Raw genomic sequence first — 18715 nt, 5'->3', positions numbered from 1 at the left:
CTTGTATTCGAATGTTTTTTATGGTATTCTGTGAAAAACCAAATTATTCATTGTGAATTAATTTCAAAAGTTCTGCAATTTGGAAATATACAGACTTTTTACATATTTATATATATATATTTGATTCTTTAATTCCTGTATGGAACATAGATTCTCAGAAATGGTTTCTACTGGTTTCCTCAGCTCTGAGAAGTCCATGGAGAATACCGTCGGGCTTGCTGATTTCTTTATATGTGGATTTTTTACTGCTGCTTGAGTTCTTGTTTCTTCTGGGCAATCTATGTTGATGCCTCGATGTGAACAATATCTCGCATAATCTGATGTTCTCTTCTGTAGCATCTCTACAATGTTTCGCCTACATAAATATTAATTTGTTTTACTTTGGTGGTTGTAATGCGACGATCATCATCCTTCAGAGGTTTACTTGTAATGATTTTTTTATAGTTAGTCTCTTCGTTAAGTTGTATAGACCTTTTATCCGGTGAGTCTCGTTCGCTTTCTGAGCTACTTCTGCTAAGAAAATGGACCCATTCTTTTGTCACTAGGAGAACGTCGTTTTACTTTTTTGCTGTTTCGGTACGGCGACTTTGACGCGAATCTCGTCAGCACCTTTTGTTTCTTACACCTAAGAGCGAAGTGTACAATTTTGTGATGTAGACTAATTGTGATGTAGTCTAATTGGTTTTCAGGGATGTGGACGTTAAATACCCATGTAACTTTATGTATTCTTTTGAGCGGAAATAGAGATCCATCTATTGCTAAATTATTATCTGCGCACCAAATCGTAAGCACATTTCTATTGGTGGTCATTCTTCCTAGAGCGTGCTTACCCATTATTGTTTTGAGGCTAGTGTTATCGCTTCCAATCTGGGCATTGAAATCGTCCAATTTTAATGTCTCCTTTGTGAAGTTTGTTCATCAGTCAGCTGTGAATAGAACTCCTTTCTTCTTTGGTATTTGAGACTTCTGTGGGACATATCACTGTACAGCATGTTCCACTCAATTAGTGCTCTTTAAGCTGGTTTTGATAAAAGAAATGACACACCATTTTCTCTTCTTTCTTTTTCCGACTTTCCTAAGAAAATTAATTACAGCCTTCATAGGTTAATTTGAAATTTGTAGGGCAAAAGTTGAAAAAGAAGAGTTGAAAATAAGAATTACAAAAATGAGTGTATCTAAAATATATGCAGGGTGTTTTGATTTGAATTATTTATAGATTTTCTTATTTATTATAATAATACACCCAACATCCTTGGCTATATTTCAGCATTGGGTATAAGTAAAAATGTAAAAGATGAGAGAGAGAGGAAGCTAAATAGAAAGGATGAAAATTTAAGCCAAGCTAAGACGCAGAAATAATACTAAAGTTGATAAAATGTTTTGAAACCAGGTTTTTAAAACGCAGTGAGCTTAATATTTTCAAACTGCCTTAAACAAAAAAGGTTCTCATCTAAATCATCACTGAAATTGTTCTACCACCTTGTCCTGTAATATGAGATGAATGAAAAGCTTATTCAAAAATAATGTTTAAAAAATTTAGCAGCCAAATACATCATTTTTTTTTGGAAATGGACAAAATTTCCATATCCACTGAACGGTATGCCCAAACGCAAATAAGAAACGAACAATTTTTCTTAAAGTTTTCTGGAAATTGCACACCCCAAATACTTCGAAAGAGTTAAACTTCCGAGAGGGTCAGCACAGCCTGCAGGCATTCGTAGAAGCATCGACAAGGCGGAACTGCCGATTTTCTACTTGGCCTTGGCATAGTTTTTTGTTGTGCCCAAAAGAATTACATACATACATATGTATGTACGAACGCATGCACAACATTCCCTATACCTCTGCGATATACCCACACATTCACACGCACATTTCCGTTTCGAATTTTCATTTGCATTTACGGTTTCCGTTTGCCTTGCTTATCGTCACGACGCAGTTACTGGAGAAACAACCATAACAGCTACAAATTCGTACAAGCAGGCTAAAGGGATGAATCCCGATACTCGTACAAGCGCTTCAAAGTTGAATAACTTCCAGCTGGGCAAATGCGTGCTCGTAAGCGTTTATATATTGTATTATATTTGCATATGTATGAGTTCACATATCCCTTAGTGTTTCTCGTTTTTTCCGGGTAACTAAAATTATTTTCCCAGTTGTTTGTTGAGATTTATAGTTGGGTGTTACATAGTTTTAGGGGCCATTAAGTGAGTACGTATTTGAATTCGCCACTTCCTAGTTGTGCAACATACAACTCTTTAACTTTTCCCCTTTTTCCATTACCTTTTATGCACTGATTTTACTTTGATTTGTTTCCTTTTCGATGCCTTACTTTGCCAATCTAAGTTTTTCGTTTCCAGAGTCGTTGTTATGCATTTACGGTGGAAGCTTGATTATTTTTTTATTTATTTGCTCTTATTTTGGCTGCTAGTTAGTGTTTGTGTTTGCATTTGTTTGCTTATTGTTTTGCTGTTTCCGTGTTCATTTTGTCTGGTATTGTCGGAGGAACAGTTTACGAGTTTTGCGAAATGCTACTTTTGAAGTGTTGACTCTCATTCTTACTAGTGGCTAATAAATTTGTTCTCGAAAACAAAATAATAAGTAAATAAATAGCAGAAGTTCTTGAATTGAAAGGAGGGTGTTCAAAAAGGGCAGAAGCGTGGGCTTTTCTTTTGATTTCATTAAAGTGATGCCGAAATATGCAGGGAAGGGCTGGGAAGAAGCTGCATTCTAAATATCCAATTAAATTCAGAGTAAAATAATTGATTTCATTGGAGTCTTGGATACAAATGTTTGTTAATATTACATTTCAGTTTCCATTAAAGCGTTCAAGAACAGCTATGCCCAACGCCAATGTACGTGATTTTTGCGAGTTTTTGGGTACGCATAAAAGCCTAAACGCTGCGTCAAAGAACTATAGCGCAGGGACTTACTGACACATTTTGACGACTTACTTTTTTCATATTTACTGTTTATAATGTTTTTTATGAAAGCCAATCACTTTTACCTTACTTTTTGAAAAAGTGGTGAACATTGAACAAAAGGTTATAATTCTATTATTTTTTTATCTGTGGTATTCTTACACATATCGAACTTTCATTTATATTTTATGCATTAATATTTTGTTTCTACATATAGGCATTGCTGGACCACGCGGACGGCCTGGCAAGTCCGGCAAAGATGGAACACCTGGTATTCCCGGCATCAACGCGTGGAAGGTACAACTCTTGAATGGAAGCTTCTCCAATGATCTACTCATTCCACCATCAATTGCGGGTAAATACGTACAATTATGCTTATAGGTACACACAGGTGCTTTGAAGCAGAAGACTTTTCTGAAGTAGATACAAAGGATTGCCACCAGGTTTCTACTTAAATCGCTTCAGATATTTGTGCAATATCAGTTCTCATGTTCAGTTTTGGCACAAATTTTGGAAGATCTTCATGAATTTTGCTCTGTAGCGAAGACTTCTACTATTGAATATTTTAAGTATAGTGATTCTATGTCATATGATTCAAGTATTTTGGACACTGTCGTCCAAAAGTAGTTATTATTAAGCCAATGAATATAATAGATTTTGATAGGTTACATAGACATATAATATTTTAAAGTTAATAGGCATTAAATAAAAAGAAAGTTCAATCAAACTGTTTGTACCAAATAAATACTTAAACATTTTAATAGGCAATCTTTTGAAAATTTTGAAAAAGATTAGATTATTCGCCTGTTCTGTAGAGATAGGATTCGAAAAGCGTAAGTAGGCTTATGTATAGTAAGAAGTAAAATATTCAGAATTATGGAATAGTGTTCTTCAAAGTGAAGTATCTCCCTTATTTCAAATATTTTTATACATTTTTTGGACAAAATAAGAAAAATTAAGAAAACAATTCTTTTTGGAAAAATTTTATTTTTTCTTAATTCTCAAAAACATCCGCTCAATTTTTTTTAGCTTATTCATTATTAGCTGAGACTATGTTCAGTAGTTTCTGAAAGTTTTATAATTGGATTCCCATAACTTTTCAAGTTACACTCAAATACGCACAGCCCCTTTGCGCAAATCTTTCGAAGCGCCGTTAAGTATCATACATTAGTACTTACATGGTAATGCACTATACTTTATATTGAAAAGTTGTACTGAATAAACATTTTTATCCACGTAACTAATTTAAAGTGCAATGCATTTTATTGTTGTTCGAAAATGTATCAACATACCGGCAAATCTAATAGTAATTAAGTAATTCCCATTTAATATATAATTTATTTTGTATTCATTTACCACTCAAAAGGATTTATAAGGCCAATTACAGTAATGTTATGAGAGTGTGTTTATGTAAATATATTTATTTCGTAAATTTATTTACAAATTGCTTCATAGCGCTGGCCATTGCATCAGCCACGGGGCGTATGAGTAACATACGCATCTATGTACCTACTATAGCATGCGACTAAAATACACTTTTTTTTTGTTAAAGAGGAAAAATTTCACAGGCGCGTAAATCTAATAATACTGCAACTCAATTTCCACTTTCTTCTCTATCTAATTTTTTTCTTTAAAATTTTTTTTTTCTTTAAACTTAAAAAAAATGTTTTAAATGCGTATACTATGCCACTAATATGGATATCAAACTTTGGAGGATATATCCAGCTATTTACAAAATTTTGTTTACTTTCTGCCAGAACAAATATCGATTTTTTATGGTATCCATTGCACATACTTTATTTCATCGGAGGAAAATTCAACTATTTTATGTGTATGTTTACATTTTTATAAAACAGTAGGCGGAAATTACAGTACTCAGCATAGTCTCTGTTAGTAAAGAAAAAACTAAGGAATAAATATAGAGGGAGTGTTTTTGAAAAATGACAAAAAAATTTGAAAAAAACATTTTTTTTTTATTTTTTCTAAAACCTTTTTCGAAAATTGTTGTTTTAATGTAATAATAATGAATATGATAAAAACGTTTTATCTTAAAAACTGAAGCCGAAAAAATTATGAAAAAAATCTAAGAGATAGTTTTTCAAAAATGACAAATAAAATGTTTTTTGTCGGAAGTCAGAAAAAACTTGAAAAATTCAATAAATCTAAAGAGTATTACATTTTTTTTCAAATTTTTATCTGTTATGTTCATGCCTACAAATAAATCGAAGAACGAACGACAATGCGAAAAATTCTTGGAACACTTGAATCGCTCAGTAGCAATAACACTCGTTTGACAAACATTTTCAGTATGAAAAAAAAAATTATGATAACTTTGTCAGCTGAATGTGTCAAATTTTATTGGCATTGGTCTTCCAATATCTTAAAACTTGAATAGCAACCTACGTAGAATCTAATATATGATACTTTGGGTGGTGCAATTGCTCTGCCACACTCCAGTTTGAAGCCATTTATGTCAATTAACGTTGAGCTGCTCAAATTTGTTTACAAATCTGCACAATTTTAACCTTTTGCACCTATTACCCCTTCAGATATTAATGCACCGAACATCGAGCGGTTTGTGATAGTTGAAGAGGGCAAAACATTAAATCTGAGCTGTGCTGCCAGTGGTAACCCGATGCCGCACATTGAATGGCGACGCGACGATGGACGTACAATTAATATTAATGGCGTCGAAAGTAAGTAAAACCTAATTTAAGTGGGGTTTTGGGGATGCGAAAAAACGTGTTTGAATTGGGGAATCCATTTAGCAGTGATACTCGTTGCAGACTGAAATTGGTCGCTTATGGCAAGTGTCTGCTAATTTCAATAATTAATAGTTCACTTTTTTCACACATTTGCATATTGATGTGAATTGATTTATTTGCTTTTTTTAAAGTCTACATTAAGCACTAATACATAGTAAATTTTTTCTAACTGCTTTTAGTGTCGTCGGTTAGTGGACCTTATTTGAAATTCACGAATATCACACGACATCAAATGGCTGCTTATACGTGCTTTGCGGACAACGGTCTGGTGCCAGTCGCAAATGCTACCTTCCTCGTTCATGTGTACTGTAAGTAGCAGATATAATTTTTTATATTTAAATTTTATTATGACTCATGTGGGGAAAAAACTCTCTACAGCATTTGAAAGGGAAGTGGAAGACTGGGGACTGAAATAGTTATGAAAGGTGCATTTCGGTGGCACGTATCTTAAATAAACTGCAGCAAAAGGATGCCCACAAAAATTCTTTTGTTTTTAATATTGCGCACTAAATTTATTCTATTGCCAAAAATATTAGATGCCCATTTTTTAACAAATCTGCCTTTTTTATTTTTGATATATATTTTTAAACATTTGTGAAGAGAAATTAAAAGAGAAGATTAAATAAGTTGGCACAGTAAACATTTAGTACCAAATTTACAGAAAAGTGAACTTTTTCTATGTGAATTCAATCGTAATTTTGAAAATGTTGCGGGTACTGTGATATTAAATAAAAATAGCTTGAAGAAAAAAATATATATTTTATTGGCCCCTCCACTCCAGCATAGCATGCGCCATTTCGTGGAAAGCAGCTTTGAGACAGCTTCTGCGCTTGATAGCAAACAAACTCAACCCACCCTAATGCACTTATATTGAAAATTCGAGAAAATTCCATTATCAGTAAAATATGGTATATAAATTATAAATTGTGGGCAGAAAAATGCAGGCAACTGAATAGAGTTAAAATTTTTCTCTAGCAAGGGAAAACTGTTACAATTTTCAAACCCTTCGCTTATTTATCATAAATTTCAACCTGGATTTTCTTTTTTTAATTTTTATATTACAATGTAATACAAATAGAAAATACTTCTTTCTATATTTATTTTCTCGCTCTCCACACAGTTTCGCCAATGATTGCTGTTTACCGGCAAATGATTTATGCTGAATATGGCCAGAGTGCAACGCTGGAATGTTTGGTGAGTACAAAAATGTGAAAAAGTAATAACATTTTATAGTAAATAAAAATATGTGCATAGAAATGTAAGTTATGATTCATAGTTGCATGTGCAAGCATGCGTTGATGGTAGAAAGTGTGGAATTTCAGAGTGAATTTCCGTACTTCAGTTCCGTACTACTGCATTTTTATTTAAAACTAGTGGGGAATTAGGCTTGCTTTTCAATGCTTCGAAGCAAAAGTTTCTAAATTTATTATTTCGAGAATTGGTTTTTGGTTTTCGCCACTCGAGGTTTGTAGTTAAGTACAGCATCCCATAATTAAACTGTTCACTTTATTCGACAGGCATGGTGCCTCAAGTTTTGAGTGCCTTGGAGCTTTGAAAGATAAATCGAAGCGCGTGCTGAATGATGCACATCAGCACTAATTCGAATAGTGAAATATTCGGGGATATTATAGGGGTGGAAAAGGGTTGTTAAAATATCTATTTTACCGTTACAATTTCACACTAGTCGAATCAAAACCAAAATTTATATTTTAATACCATCTGAATTCCATATAACATAGTAGTATCATTAAGGGGGGAAAACAGTTTAGACTTATCAAAAAATCGACTTTTTTTATTGCATAAATTGTTAGCATAACTACTTAAGAATATGTGGTAAAAATTTTAAAGCGAAATTCATATTATTGCCGATTCTATGAGCACTTAAGTGACTGCCCGTCGGTTCCGCCCCGTAGCGCGCGTTAGTTAGAATGACGTTTTTCTCGAAACTACTTTTTTTCAACTGGTGGGCACTCTTTTTTGGAGTATTCTTTATTCAATCCTAATTCATATGAACCTTAATTCTGGGATTATATTATCATTAAATATATATTTTTTAAGCAAAATAGATGAAAAAATATGGTATGAAAAAATTACATTGTATTCACGCGTATCAAAGATATGCAATTTTCCATATTATTTTATCAAAATTAGGTTCATATTCTTAGGAAACATGTTGTTAACGAAAAAAAATTGTTGTTGATTACGGAAAAAATTGCTACTTCAGGAATGCCCACCAGCAAGATACTCGGATGGCGATCGTCCATGTACAACACGCTCTACACCACTATTTCCGGCGGAAATGGCTTGAAAGAATTTTAAAGTGTATTTAAAGATATGAGTAAAATGCCCTCCAAGTTTAAAAAATTTCTGATTATTCCTTCCTTGTTCAAAAAATTCACGAAGAACACCAAAATTTCGCCCTCCTAAACCGATTTCCCCCTTAAGGACTATGACCTCGGGACGTTATCCGTTCTATGTTCCTTTGTATTTTAAAGTAAACTATGCTCGACTTTAACACTTAAGACTTTACTACCTGACTATATCTGAAATGATTCTATGTGGTTTGACTTTTCAAAATTATGGCCACGTTTTCTTATTCTCAAAAAGGGTTTATTTATTCACAAATTTTTGTTTTGTTCTCTTCAAAGTAATCCTTCACACAAATATATAATATTTTTGGCTAAACTTTCCGTTACTATCACAATGTAATTCGATGGTGACACCGCTCAGTACCCGCATTAGAAAAAGCAAGAATCCACCCATTCAATTATGAAAGTCCCAACCTCCTATGGTCCTATTATTGCACTAAAATATCGATGAAGAGCAATATCTAATGCTATTACTAACCCAGCAAGCATTTAACTAAGTTTTTATAAAACTTATAAGTGTATGTATCAAACAAAAAGAAAAAACAAGCGCCGCAGTCGAAAACTTGGACTAAAAAATCGCGCCATTTTTTATTCCAAATTTCCACTATTTATCCAAATATTTTTTTATTGTTACATGTACACGCTCCGCAGGCAAAAATTGGACTGAAAGTTCACGTAAATTTGTTTCAAATTTTCACAATGATGCTTTCCATTTCAATTCAACCGGGCTATTCGGGTCATGTTCTTCGATTTCGATGTATCTCAAATATGTTGCTCTCCGGTCAAAACAATGACACACGTATTTTTTTGTTCGCGCGAAAAAAATTTTTTTTAAAGATTTATCGGCAATTTTGTTTTTCGGCTCAAAATCGATTTCTTTTAATTATATAAGAAAATTTCTTTTTTTAAATGCTTATAACTTAGTCAACAATGAACCGATTTTAATGATTCTGGGAACAATTGCAAAAAAGTAGTTGAACATTTTTTATTTTGCAAAAAAAAAAACAAAAATTCGAAATTTTTTCGAAATTCAATATTTCAAAAAGTGTATTTTTTTCTTAACTTTTTCCAAATTTCAATTGAGCTGAATGCCCAGTAGCTAAAATGAGTTGTTTTGAGTAATGAATTTTTGAGTAAAAAACCTGTTTCGTACTTTTTGTTTTTTGCAAAATAAAAAATTTTTAACTGCAATTGCAATTGTTTCTACATGAAGTCGCTCGTGTAAGAAACGATGATCATTTTGAACCCAGAATCATTAAAATCGGTTCATTTTAAACTACGTTATGAGCATTTAAAAAAATGCTCCTTATATAATTAAAAAAATCGATTTTGAGCCGAAAAACAAAATTGCCGATAAATCTTGAAAAAAATTTTTTCGGGCGAACAAAAAAATACGTGTCTCATTATTTTGACCAGAGAGCAACATATTTGAGTTACATCGAAATCGAAGAACATGACCCGAATAGCCCGGTTGAATTGAAATGGAAAGCATTTTTTTATCGAAAAACAAAGGCCAACTTCACTTATTTTAGAGACTACGAAAGTTCTATCGAGCTCAATTTGTTGTTTTTTTTTCTAAAGAAGAAGAAAAGATGCCAGTTCTTTATTTATGCCTTAAAATATTAGCACTTAGTCAGGTTTTTATTATTAATAATAGGTAAAAAAGTATATTTGGAACATTTTGAAAAAGTGCAGAATAGCGATTCTTCATCTCTGAAACAATTTAAAAATTGGCGTGGTTCGTTCGCGTGGGAGCGTTGGTGTCCGTTGGGCTTTGGGAAATGAAAATACTTAGGATCATATCGCTCTATCAATAGAATTCTTCTTTCCATTGCTGCAGTACAACGGAACATAATTCTTTCTCTTAGCTGCCGATTTCACAACGAATTTTTTACATTTACTAAAATAAATAGTATATAAAAATTGTTCGCTTTTGGTTGACTAGGTTTTTCCTTGTTTCGTTTTATTCTTTTATCATTATCGTTTCTTTGACGGTTCGTCCCGCACATTTATTTTGCACGGTATTAAAAATGTTTAGAAGAACAATCAATGAAAAGTGTTTATATGTAAGTGAATATTTTGCCTTTTCCGTGTTGTAGTTCAGTAAAATAAGCTTTTGTAGTAAAGCCGCCGTAGCCGAATGGTTTGGTGCGTGACTACCATTCGGAATTCAGAGAGAACGTAGGTTCGAATCTCGGTGAAACACCAAAATTAAGAACACGTTTTTTCTAATAGCGGTCGCCACTCGACAGGCAGTGGCAAACCTCCGAGTGTATTTCTGCTCCTCATAAAAATATCTGCCGTTCGGAGGCGGCTTGAAACTGTAGGTCCCTCCATTTGTGAAACAACATCAAGATGGACACCATAAATAGGAGGAGGAGCTCGGTCACACAAAACGGGTGTACGCGCCAATTATATATGTGGCAACCACTTGTCATTTTGTCGGCGTTAGATTTCCAAATGCAACTATGTCAAACAGCTGATTAATCTTACATTACTTTTCACTATTGTAACAACAAGACATCAAATAAACTTCCTTTTCATTCCTGGACCCTGGACTCGACACACGTGTTTCTCCACAATTGGTGACCCCGACGAGGAAAAAATTAATGTCGCTAAACGATAGCCATATAGTTTCTGCCGGCCGGTCCTCAGACGCATATTCTTTGGATGTGCCAGGCTCTACTCCTCGATTGCCATTACCAACGATGACCGAAGACAACATTGAGGCTTATTTTTATTCCTTGGATTTTTGGTTCGACGCTTCTTCTGTTACCAACGATGCAAGAAAATTCAACATCGTTCTTGCTAGCGTTCCACCTACCAAATTAATGGAGCTTCGTCCCATAATAGATGGTCAACCGGCGAACGCAAAATATAAATACATTCAAGAAAAACTTATCGAACATTTTTCCGACAGTCAACAACGACGACTTCAGCGAGTGCTTAAAGATATGGTTCTGGGCGACCGGCGCCCCAGTGAGCTGTTCAATATTATGAAGCAAGCAGCTGGAACAACGTTGAGCGACAGCGTTTTGCATGATTTATGGGTGAGCAGACTTCCTCCTTATGTTCAAGCTGCAATTATTGCCACGAACGTTGCTATTACGGAAAAAATTAAGATCGCTGACTCCATTATTGAAACCATTGGAATGCGAGATAGTCAGTTACACGAGGTATCTGCAGTTAGTGAGGTTTCTAACCTCAAACTTGAGATAGAGGAACTAGCGAAACAGATACAAAGTCTTTTAAGTAGCAAGGAGCATCGCTTTCGTCCACGCTCAAGGTCTAGGTCACGTGGGCCCTATACAGATTCAAGTAAAGCAAATAAAATTGTGTGTTGGTATCACAGTAAATTTGGCGAGAAGGCAACTAAGTGCCGAGAGCCATGCAATTTTTCATCGACGAAAAAATCATTATAGGTCCGCTCGGCTGCCGCGGTTTCAGATTTTGGCAAGCAGTCTGAAGCCGCAAAAACACACCGGTTGCGCATATATGATACGTCAGCAAATATGCATTTTTTAATAGATACCGGTGCTGACGTCTCAGTTATACCAAAGTGCGCTAACGCAGCTCGAGCCTCACCAAACGGTACAAAATTGTTTGCCGCAAATGGCTCGCCTATCTCAGTATTTGGCGAGGTCATTCTCAAACTTAATCTTAACCTACGACGCGAATTTTTATGGAATTTTCTTATTGCTGACGTTTCCCAAGCGATTATTGGGGCTGATTTTTTAGCTCATTTCGAACTATTAGTCGATCTAAAAAAACGGTGTCTGCTCGATCGCAAAACAGAATTAAGGTGGATTTGCGAAATTGACAGCGTTTGCACATCCAGCATTAAAACTTTCAACGCGGACATTTGTTTCTCAAACATTATCGAAGAGTACAGAGATATCACCCGCTCACTTCCTCTAACTGCAACGACAAAATCGACCATAGAACATCGAATAATCACTACCGGACAACCTGTCTACGCACGACCGCGACGCCTTTCGCCCGAAAAATTGTTAGCTGCTAAAGCTGAGTTTGACGCACTACTAAAACTGGGAATTTGTCGTCCCTCCAGCAGCAACTGGGCGAGCCCTTTGCATATGGTGCGTAAGTCAGATGGTACGTGGAGGCCATGTGGTGATTATCGGGCCTTAAACGCGATAACGATTCCCGATCGATACCCGCTGCCCTTCCTACAGGATTTTTCGAATATTTTGGCCGGCAAATGCATTTTTTCTAAAATCGATATAAAAAAAGCTTTTCACCAGGTGCGGATAAGTGAGGACGACATAGGCAAAACAGCGATAACGACTCCCTTCGGGCTCTTTGAGTTTACGCATATGACTTTCGGCCTGAGGAATGCTGCGCAAACATTCCAAAGGCTCATAAACGAAGTTCTTTACGGCTTAAACTTCGTCTTCGTTTATCTGGATGATGTTTGCATCGCATCGACCTCAGTAGAAGAGCATGGAAACCACCTTCGTCAAGTTCTTCAGCGGCTGAGAAATAACCACCTTACTATTAACGTTAGCAAATCGGAATTTGGCGTTTCGGAGCTGCAATTTTTGGGACACTCCATCAACAAAGACGGTATACGGCCGCTGCCAACGCGAGTTGAGGCATTACGAAAGTTTAAACAGCCAATCGTTGTCAAAGAATTAAAAAGATTCTTGGCAATGCTTAATTTTTATCGCCGCTTCCTACCAAACGCTTTGGAAATTCAAGGCCCTCTATTTAACATGGTTCGCGGCAACCGTCGAAACGATACAACACCACTTGCATGGTCAGAGGAAACGACTAATTGTTTTAATGCGTGCAAAGAACAACTATCAAATTGCACACTTCTCGCTCATCCATTGCACGATGCCGAGCTTTCTCTTTGGGTAGACGCCTCCAACTTTGCTGCTGGTGCTGTATTAAATCAAGTCGTAAATGGAACGCTGCAGCCATTAGGGTTTTTTCGCGCAGATTTACCACCGCTGAAAGTAGATATAGCACGTATGACAGAGAGCTTACTGCTGTATACCTAGCATTACGGCATTTTAGGTACATGGTCGAAGGTCGACGTTGCCATATTTACACGGACCACAAGCCTTTGATTTATGCATTCCAGCAAAGGCTAGACAAAGCTTCCGATCGTCAAATTCGTCAACTTGACTTCATTGTGCAAATCACTACCGATATTCGTCATGTTTGCGGTGAAGATAACGTGGTGGCTGATTTGCTTTCGCGCATACAATCCCTCACGGTTGAACCAATAAATTACGACGATTTGGCGGAGGATCAATCGAAAGATGATGAGCTACGTAGCTTATTAAATGGTAACATTAAACACTCTCTTAAGCTCAAAAGTTTTGTTCTACCTTGTAGTTCTAGGGGCTTATACTGCGACATTTCAACTGGCCATATGCGACCATTTATCACTAAAAAGTTTAGACAAGCGTTTTTACGGTCAACTCACAATTTGTCACACCCAGGTATAAGAGGAACTACTCGACTAGTCACAGAGCGCTTTGTATGGCCTGGTGTTCAGCGAGATAGCAGAAATTACGCTCGTAGCTGTCTGCAGTGCCAGCGGAACAAAACCATTTGTCACAACAAAAGTTTGTTACAACGAAGGAGATGTCACACTCAACGTTTTGCGCATTTACATATCGATTTAGTTGGGCCGTTCCCACCGTCAGAAGGAAATCGATATAGCCTCACCATTGTGGACAGATTCACTCGCTGGCCTGAAGCCCTACCTTTACCAGACATAACTGCGCCGACTGTTTCCAAGGCGTTGTTGAATGGCTGGATCTCACGTTTTGGTGTGCCAGCAACTATCACATCAGATTTAGGCCGTCAATTTGAGAGCGCTTTATTTGAACAATTGTTGCAGTTACTAGGCACTCGCCATTTTCGTACAACATCGTATCATCCACAAACAAACGGCATTGTGGAAAGGTGGCACCGTACTCTCAAAACAGCAATCCTCTGCCACAACGCTAGCCAGTGGACTTCGTATTTACCTCTCATTTTATTGGGTTTACGATGTACATACAAAAACGACTTGGGTGCAACTCCGGCGGTTCTTGTATATGGCGAAAATCTAAGACTTCCTTCCGAGTTCTTCACAGATACCACTCCAGTAAGCAGCGAACCGGATATGGTCAAGCAACTTCGTAATTGTATGAGAGAACTGCGTCCTGTCGACACAGCTTGGCATTCAAAGCAAAAAGTGTTTGTGCACTCTGGATTAAAAACATGCGAGCAAGTTTTTATTCGCGACGATCAGATACGACCATCGCTATCACCTCCATACAAAGGGCCATACAAAGTTATTCAACGACTTCCTAAGTATTTTCTTATAGAATTAAACAATAGCGAGGTTAAGGTTTCAATTGATCGCTTGAAGCCTGCCTTCATCGCTACTCCGGAAAGTATCTAGGAGGGGAGTATTGTGGCAACCACTTGTCATTTTGTCGGCGTTAGATTTCCAAATGCAACTATGTCAAACAGCTGATTAATCTTACATTACTTTTCACTATTGTAACAACAAGACATCAAATAAACTTCCTTTTCATTCCTGGACCCTGGACTCGACACACGTGTTTCTCCACATATATATATATATTAGGGCGGGTCGATTTAAAAATCGCTCATTGCTCTGTGAAAATCGTATTCTAGGGATCAAAATAAGAAACTTTGCCGAAGGAACCATGCCTCTAAAACGAATTCTGATGCCCCCCAATTTCAAAATATCACCATTTTTGGCCTTTACATGAAAAAATCAGCTAAATGGCTATGTTTTTTCTTTATTTTTATTTATTTATAATAATATCTATTTTTTCTCTTAAGAAATGTATTTAGTCAGAACATATGTAAATGAAGAAATTAATTTGTGAGTTATAGAAAATAATCTAAAAAGTTCGACCCAAATTGGGGGACATCAGAATTCGCAAAGTTTCTTATTTTGATCCCTAGAGCAATGGGCGATGTTTTTGTCTCCCCACATATTATATATATATTCTATATATATATGATAGAAGAACTTTTTAAACTTATGCAAAAAGTAACCATTTTACACGTTAAATATTCCTATTAATCTTTGCAGTAATTCATAAAAACTACAGCTTTTTGACTGAAATTAAGTGCAATAATTTTTAAGTTAAGTTCGCGGACTTAGACATTATAAGCAAACATTTCGTGATAGTAATGGAAAGCTTACATTTTTTGTCCGCGCTTTTTGCAATCCGCGGAGTTCTTCTTAAATGTATTTTTGGGTTGACTTTGAGGTCTTCCAGCGAAAAATCTGTATACCTAAATCGTGGCAAATCTCTCTGCTTTCATGGGTCTTTTCAGTTTTCGAAACAGGAAAAGATCGCTGAGAGCCAAAGCCGGTGGTTACTGTAGCTAATGGTACACACATACAGGTTATGTGACCCTTTTTCTCAATTTTATATCTATCAAAAACGAACCAAAAACGGAAAATGGTTTATAAAGTCCGCAAATTGTAATTTTTAGTAAGCCTCGTAAAAAGTCATCCGAAATATACAGTTATGCGAAATATCACAATAACCTTCTCATTTATCGAGCTCGTTTTATGCCAAGGTGTTCTTTTCCAATTCAGTAATATTTGTAATGTATGTTCGGATTCGGATTGAATCAATGATTCAAAACGGATATTTTACTGTGTTTTGCAGTATTTATCCCAACACTAGCGCCAACTAACACACTCATATTTAGAAGTACGAGTATTTATGTTAGCCCCAGTGGCGCTGAATATAATACCAATCAGTTTAGAATTACAATTTTTGAAATATTTTTACGCCAGTGCTATTTGGTTGGTAATATTTCCATGATACAAAAATATACATAAATGTTGGCTATGACCAAAATCTGGTAATAATACCTGTAGTTGATTTAATTTTGATGGACTTTCAAATGATTTTTCTTTACCAAGGGATTTCAAGTTCTCTTCTACAGTCGCTCATTTACAGAAAATGGTGAAAATTTTCCATTGTCATTTTCTCAGTTGAAAATCTGCAGAACGGGTCGTATATATCTGGTTATTTAGACTAAATATTTTGTATATATTTAAATAAATATTACGGATTTGTTGTCTCCGTGAGCAAAATCAGCTTTTGTTGTCGTACTTAAAAGTGTCAAGTGAGTGGTTGAAATGCTGAACCCATCAAGCATGAGTAAAGCACTTTGTAATGCTCACTTGTTTTTTAGCCTGAATAGATGCAGAAATAATTCAGAAATTTAAATGAATGAGTCATTCAGCCGACTCGTTAAAAAATTTTATTTTAATACTCTCGAAAAAGTTTGTTACAAAACAAAATATCTACTATACAATGTTACATATGACCATTAGCAACAAATTGTAATTTTATTTTATTTCCCTAAAATTTTAAAATGTGTATAAATACTATTTAATTGAGCTCTAAAAGGCAAAAAGTGTCAAAATCCAATTCTTTTCTGTAATTTTGACTCCCTACTCTCATTGAAATTCATTATGAACGGAAAATTTTCAATATTAAATAACTATTTTCCTCCTTTCAACAAATTTAAAGTGTATTGCAATTTTATTGGTTCATCGTTGTTCGCAAATGTTTCAACATAGAGACAAATCCTGTAGTGATTTAATAATTCCCATTTAATGCGTAATTTATTTTGTATTAATTTGACACTCAAAAGGATTTATAAGGCCAATTACAGTAATGTTATGAGAGTGTGTTTATGTAAATATATTTATTTCGTAAATTTATTTACAAATTGCTTCATAGCGCTGGCCATTGCGCCAGCCACGGGGCATATGAGTAACATACGCATCTATCTACTACAGCATGCAACAAAAATCCACTTTTAAAGGGAAACATTTCATATGCACTTGAAACTATAGATTTTGTGTAGTAAGGCTGCATACTTCAGTTTTAATTTTCTTCTGAATTTAGTTTTGAATTTAAAATTTCACAAAAAAAAAAAATGTTTTAAATGCCTATGTGCACTCTATGATACTAATATGGATATCAACCGATAGAGAATATATTCAGCTACTATTTCATAGTTTTTGTTTATTGTTAGTTGTTGACGTTCTTATACAACAGTAAGGAGAATGAAGTAGATGTTGATATATGGCAACCCTGCCACTATCTTATAACATAGAAAGTCAAAACCCTCTCTCAGTATTTCCCGTACCTACATTGTTTGATGTAATAAACTTCCACTAGATCTACCGCTATCGATCCTCGACATTTAATTGGCCAAGCAATGCTGTAGCAAAGTTATGAACTCTCCTCTCAGATGACTCGTCAAAGAGGTCACACGCGTTCGCGGTAATAATTACTCGGTGTCAGTATTGTATTACATATTAATTAAATAGTAAATTTGTAAATAAATTTGTAAGTAAATTTGTTCTTTCACTTAAGCGATTCTTTAATTCTTTTTAAATAGTCTCGTTACATATATATCATACTAGAGGTATATACATAGTGCTAGTCACAACAGTTTTCAATTTTCATGGTAAAATTTACAAATATATTTTAAGTTTCAAAAGCAAAATAAATCAAGTCGACATTATTTATGCATTACTTATTATTGAACTTAAAATTATCTCTCTTAGTACTAATATCTCTGAAGTTTAGGTCTACTATAAATCTGTTCATGCTACTTATAGATACTAAATTTTGGGGAAGAGTCCAAATTTCCAAATTTCCAAAGCGAGAAGTTTTGAGTTTCTCACTGACTTCGTGGCAGTTATTCTGAGGGCGAGGTACCCTCGTTGTTATACAACATAATTTTTTAAAATAATTCATTCAGAAATTTAAAGAATATTTAAGCATTACTGTTTTGAAAGACGGTAAGAAGTAAAAAAAAAAAAATTTTTCTTTTAATATGCGCTCATTCGTTTGATATAGATATTAATATTATACAGTGATAAATATTCAAGACCATTTTGTGAAAATTTAATTCTTTGATACTTTGATTGTCGAGAAAATGAAAAAATTAGTATCCACGATTATTAGATGAAACCTATAGTTTCACGTGCATGTGAAAGTTTTCCAGCATAACTTTTATTGTCGCACGGTGTTATACGTGTCATACGTTCAAATGCACCCATTGAATGAAAATTTAATCGAAATAATGGATTTCAAATAGATTAACAATTATCCGCTCCTTACATTTAAACAACAGCATTTTGTGAAACTATGCATACTTACTACAGCTGCGGTCTACTAATTAACGACGGCATGCAGATGGTTACTTCAGTTAGCTCAGCACCAGTATTATAAATGGCTACTAGTTCAATTCAAAAGAGAATCTGTTTACAGAAGTTTGAGTACCAACATTTTCGCATTAATTCCTGCTAGTTTGGAAAAAATTTTAAATTATTCGAAATTAGATCGAAACCGAATTAGTGACGAAATCAGTAAACAAGCAGTTTGGTGAATATTTAATATAAAACAACGCCAGTTTTTGACTACAGTTTTTTACAATAAATCGAGCAACTTTGTTTATTTGTGGTAGTTTTCAATGATGTACAGCATTACAGAAAAAATAATTACTCGAAAAGGTGATATGAAACAGGACCTCTGAGAAATATATTCCCGCAAAAATCTTATCGGACATTCGAGCCGGTTTTCGTTTTTGCTAACAGCATTAACCATTCATCTGCAGA

General features: G+C 35.0%; 1 protein-coding gene across 6 annotated transcripts in view; it reads left to right on the top strand.

Annotated features, from left to right (window-relative positions):
• LOC129244667 (uncharacterized) overlaps window positions 1-18715 on the top strand; it is a 141386-nt gene that overhangs the window by 69983 nt on the left and 52688 nt on the right. For all 6 annotated transcript variants that reach the window (XM_054882435.1, XM_054882434.1, XM_054882433.1 and 3 more), the window contains 4 exons: window positions 3139-3276; window positions 5471-5617; window positions 5866-5994; window positions 6807-6880. In XM_054882435.1, the coding sequence (XP_054738410.1) occupies window positions 3139-3276; window positions 5471-5617; window positions 5866-5994; window positions 6807-6880 (488 nt within the window). The remainder of the gene's footprint in view (window positions 1-3138; window positions 3277-5470; window positions 5618-5865; window positions 5995-6806; window positions 6881-18715) is intronic.

Source organism: Anastrepha obliqua, chromosome 4, assembly GCF_027943255.1.
Source record: "Anastrepha obliqua isolate idAnaObli1 chromosome 4, idAnaObli1_1.0, whole genome shotgun sequence".
NCBI classification, from domain to species: domain Eukaryota; kingdom Metazoa; phylum Arthropoda; class Insecta; order Diptera; family Tephritidae; genus Anastrepha; species Anastrepha obliqua.
The sequence above is the reverse complement of the archived record's forward strand: the minus strand, read 5'-3'. Positions and strand labels throughout refer to the sequence as shown.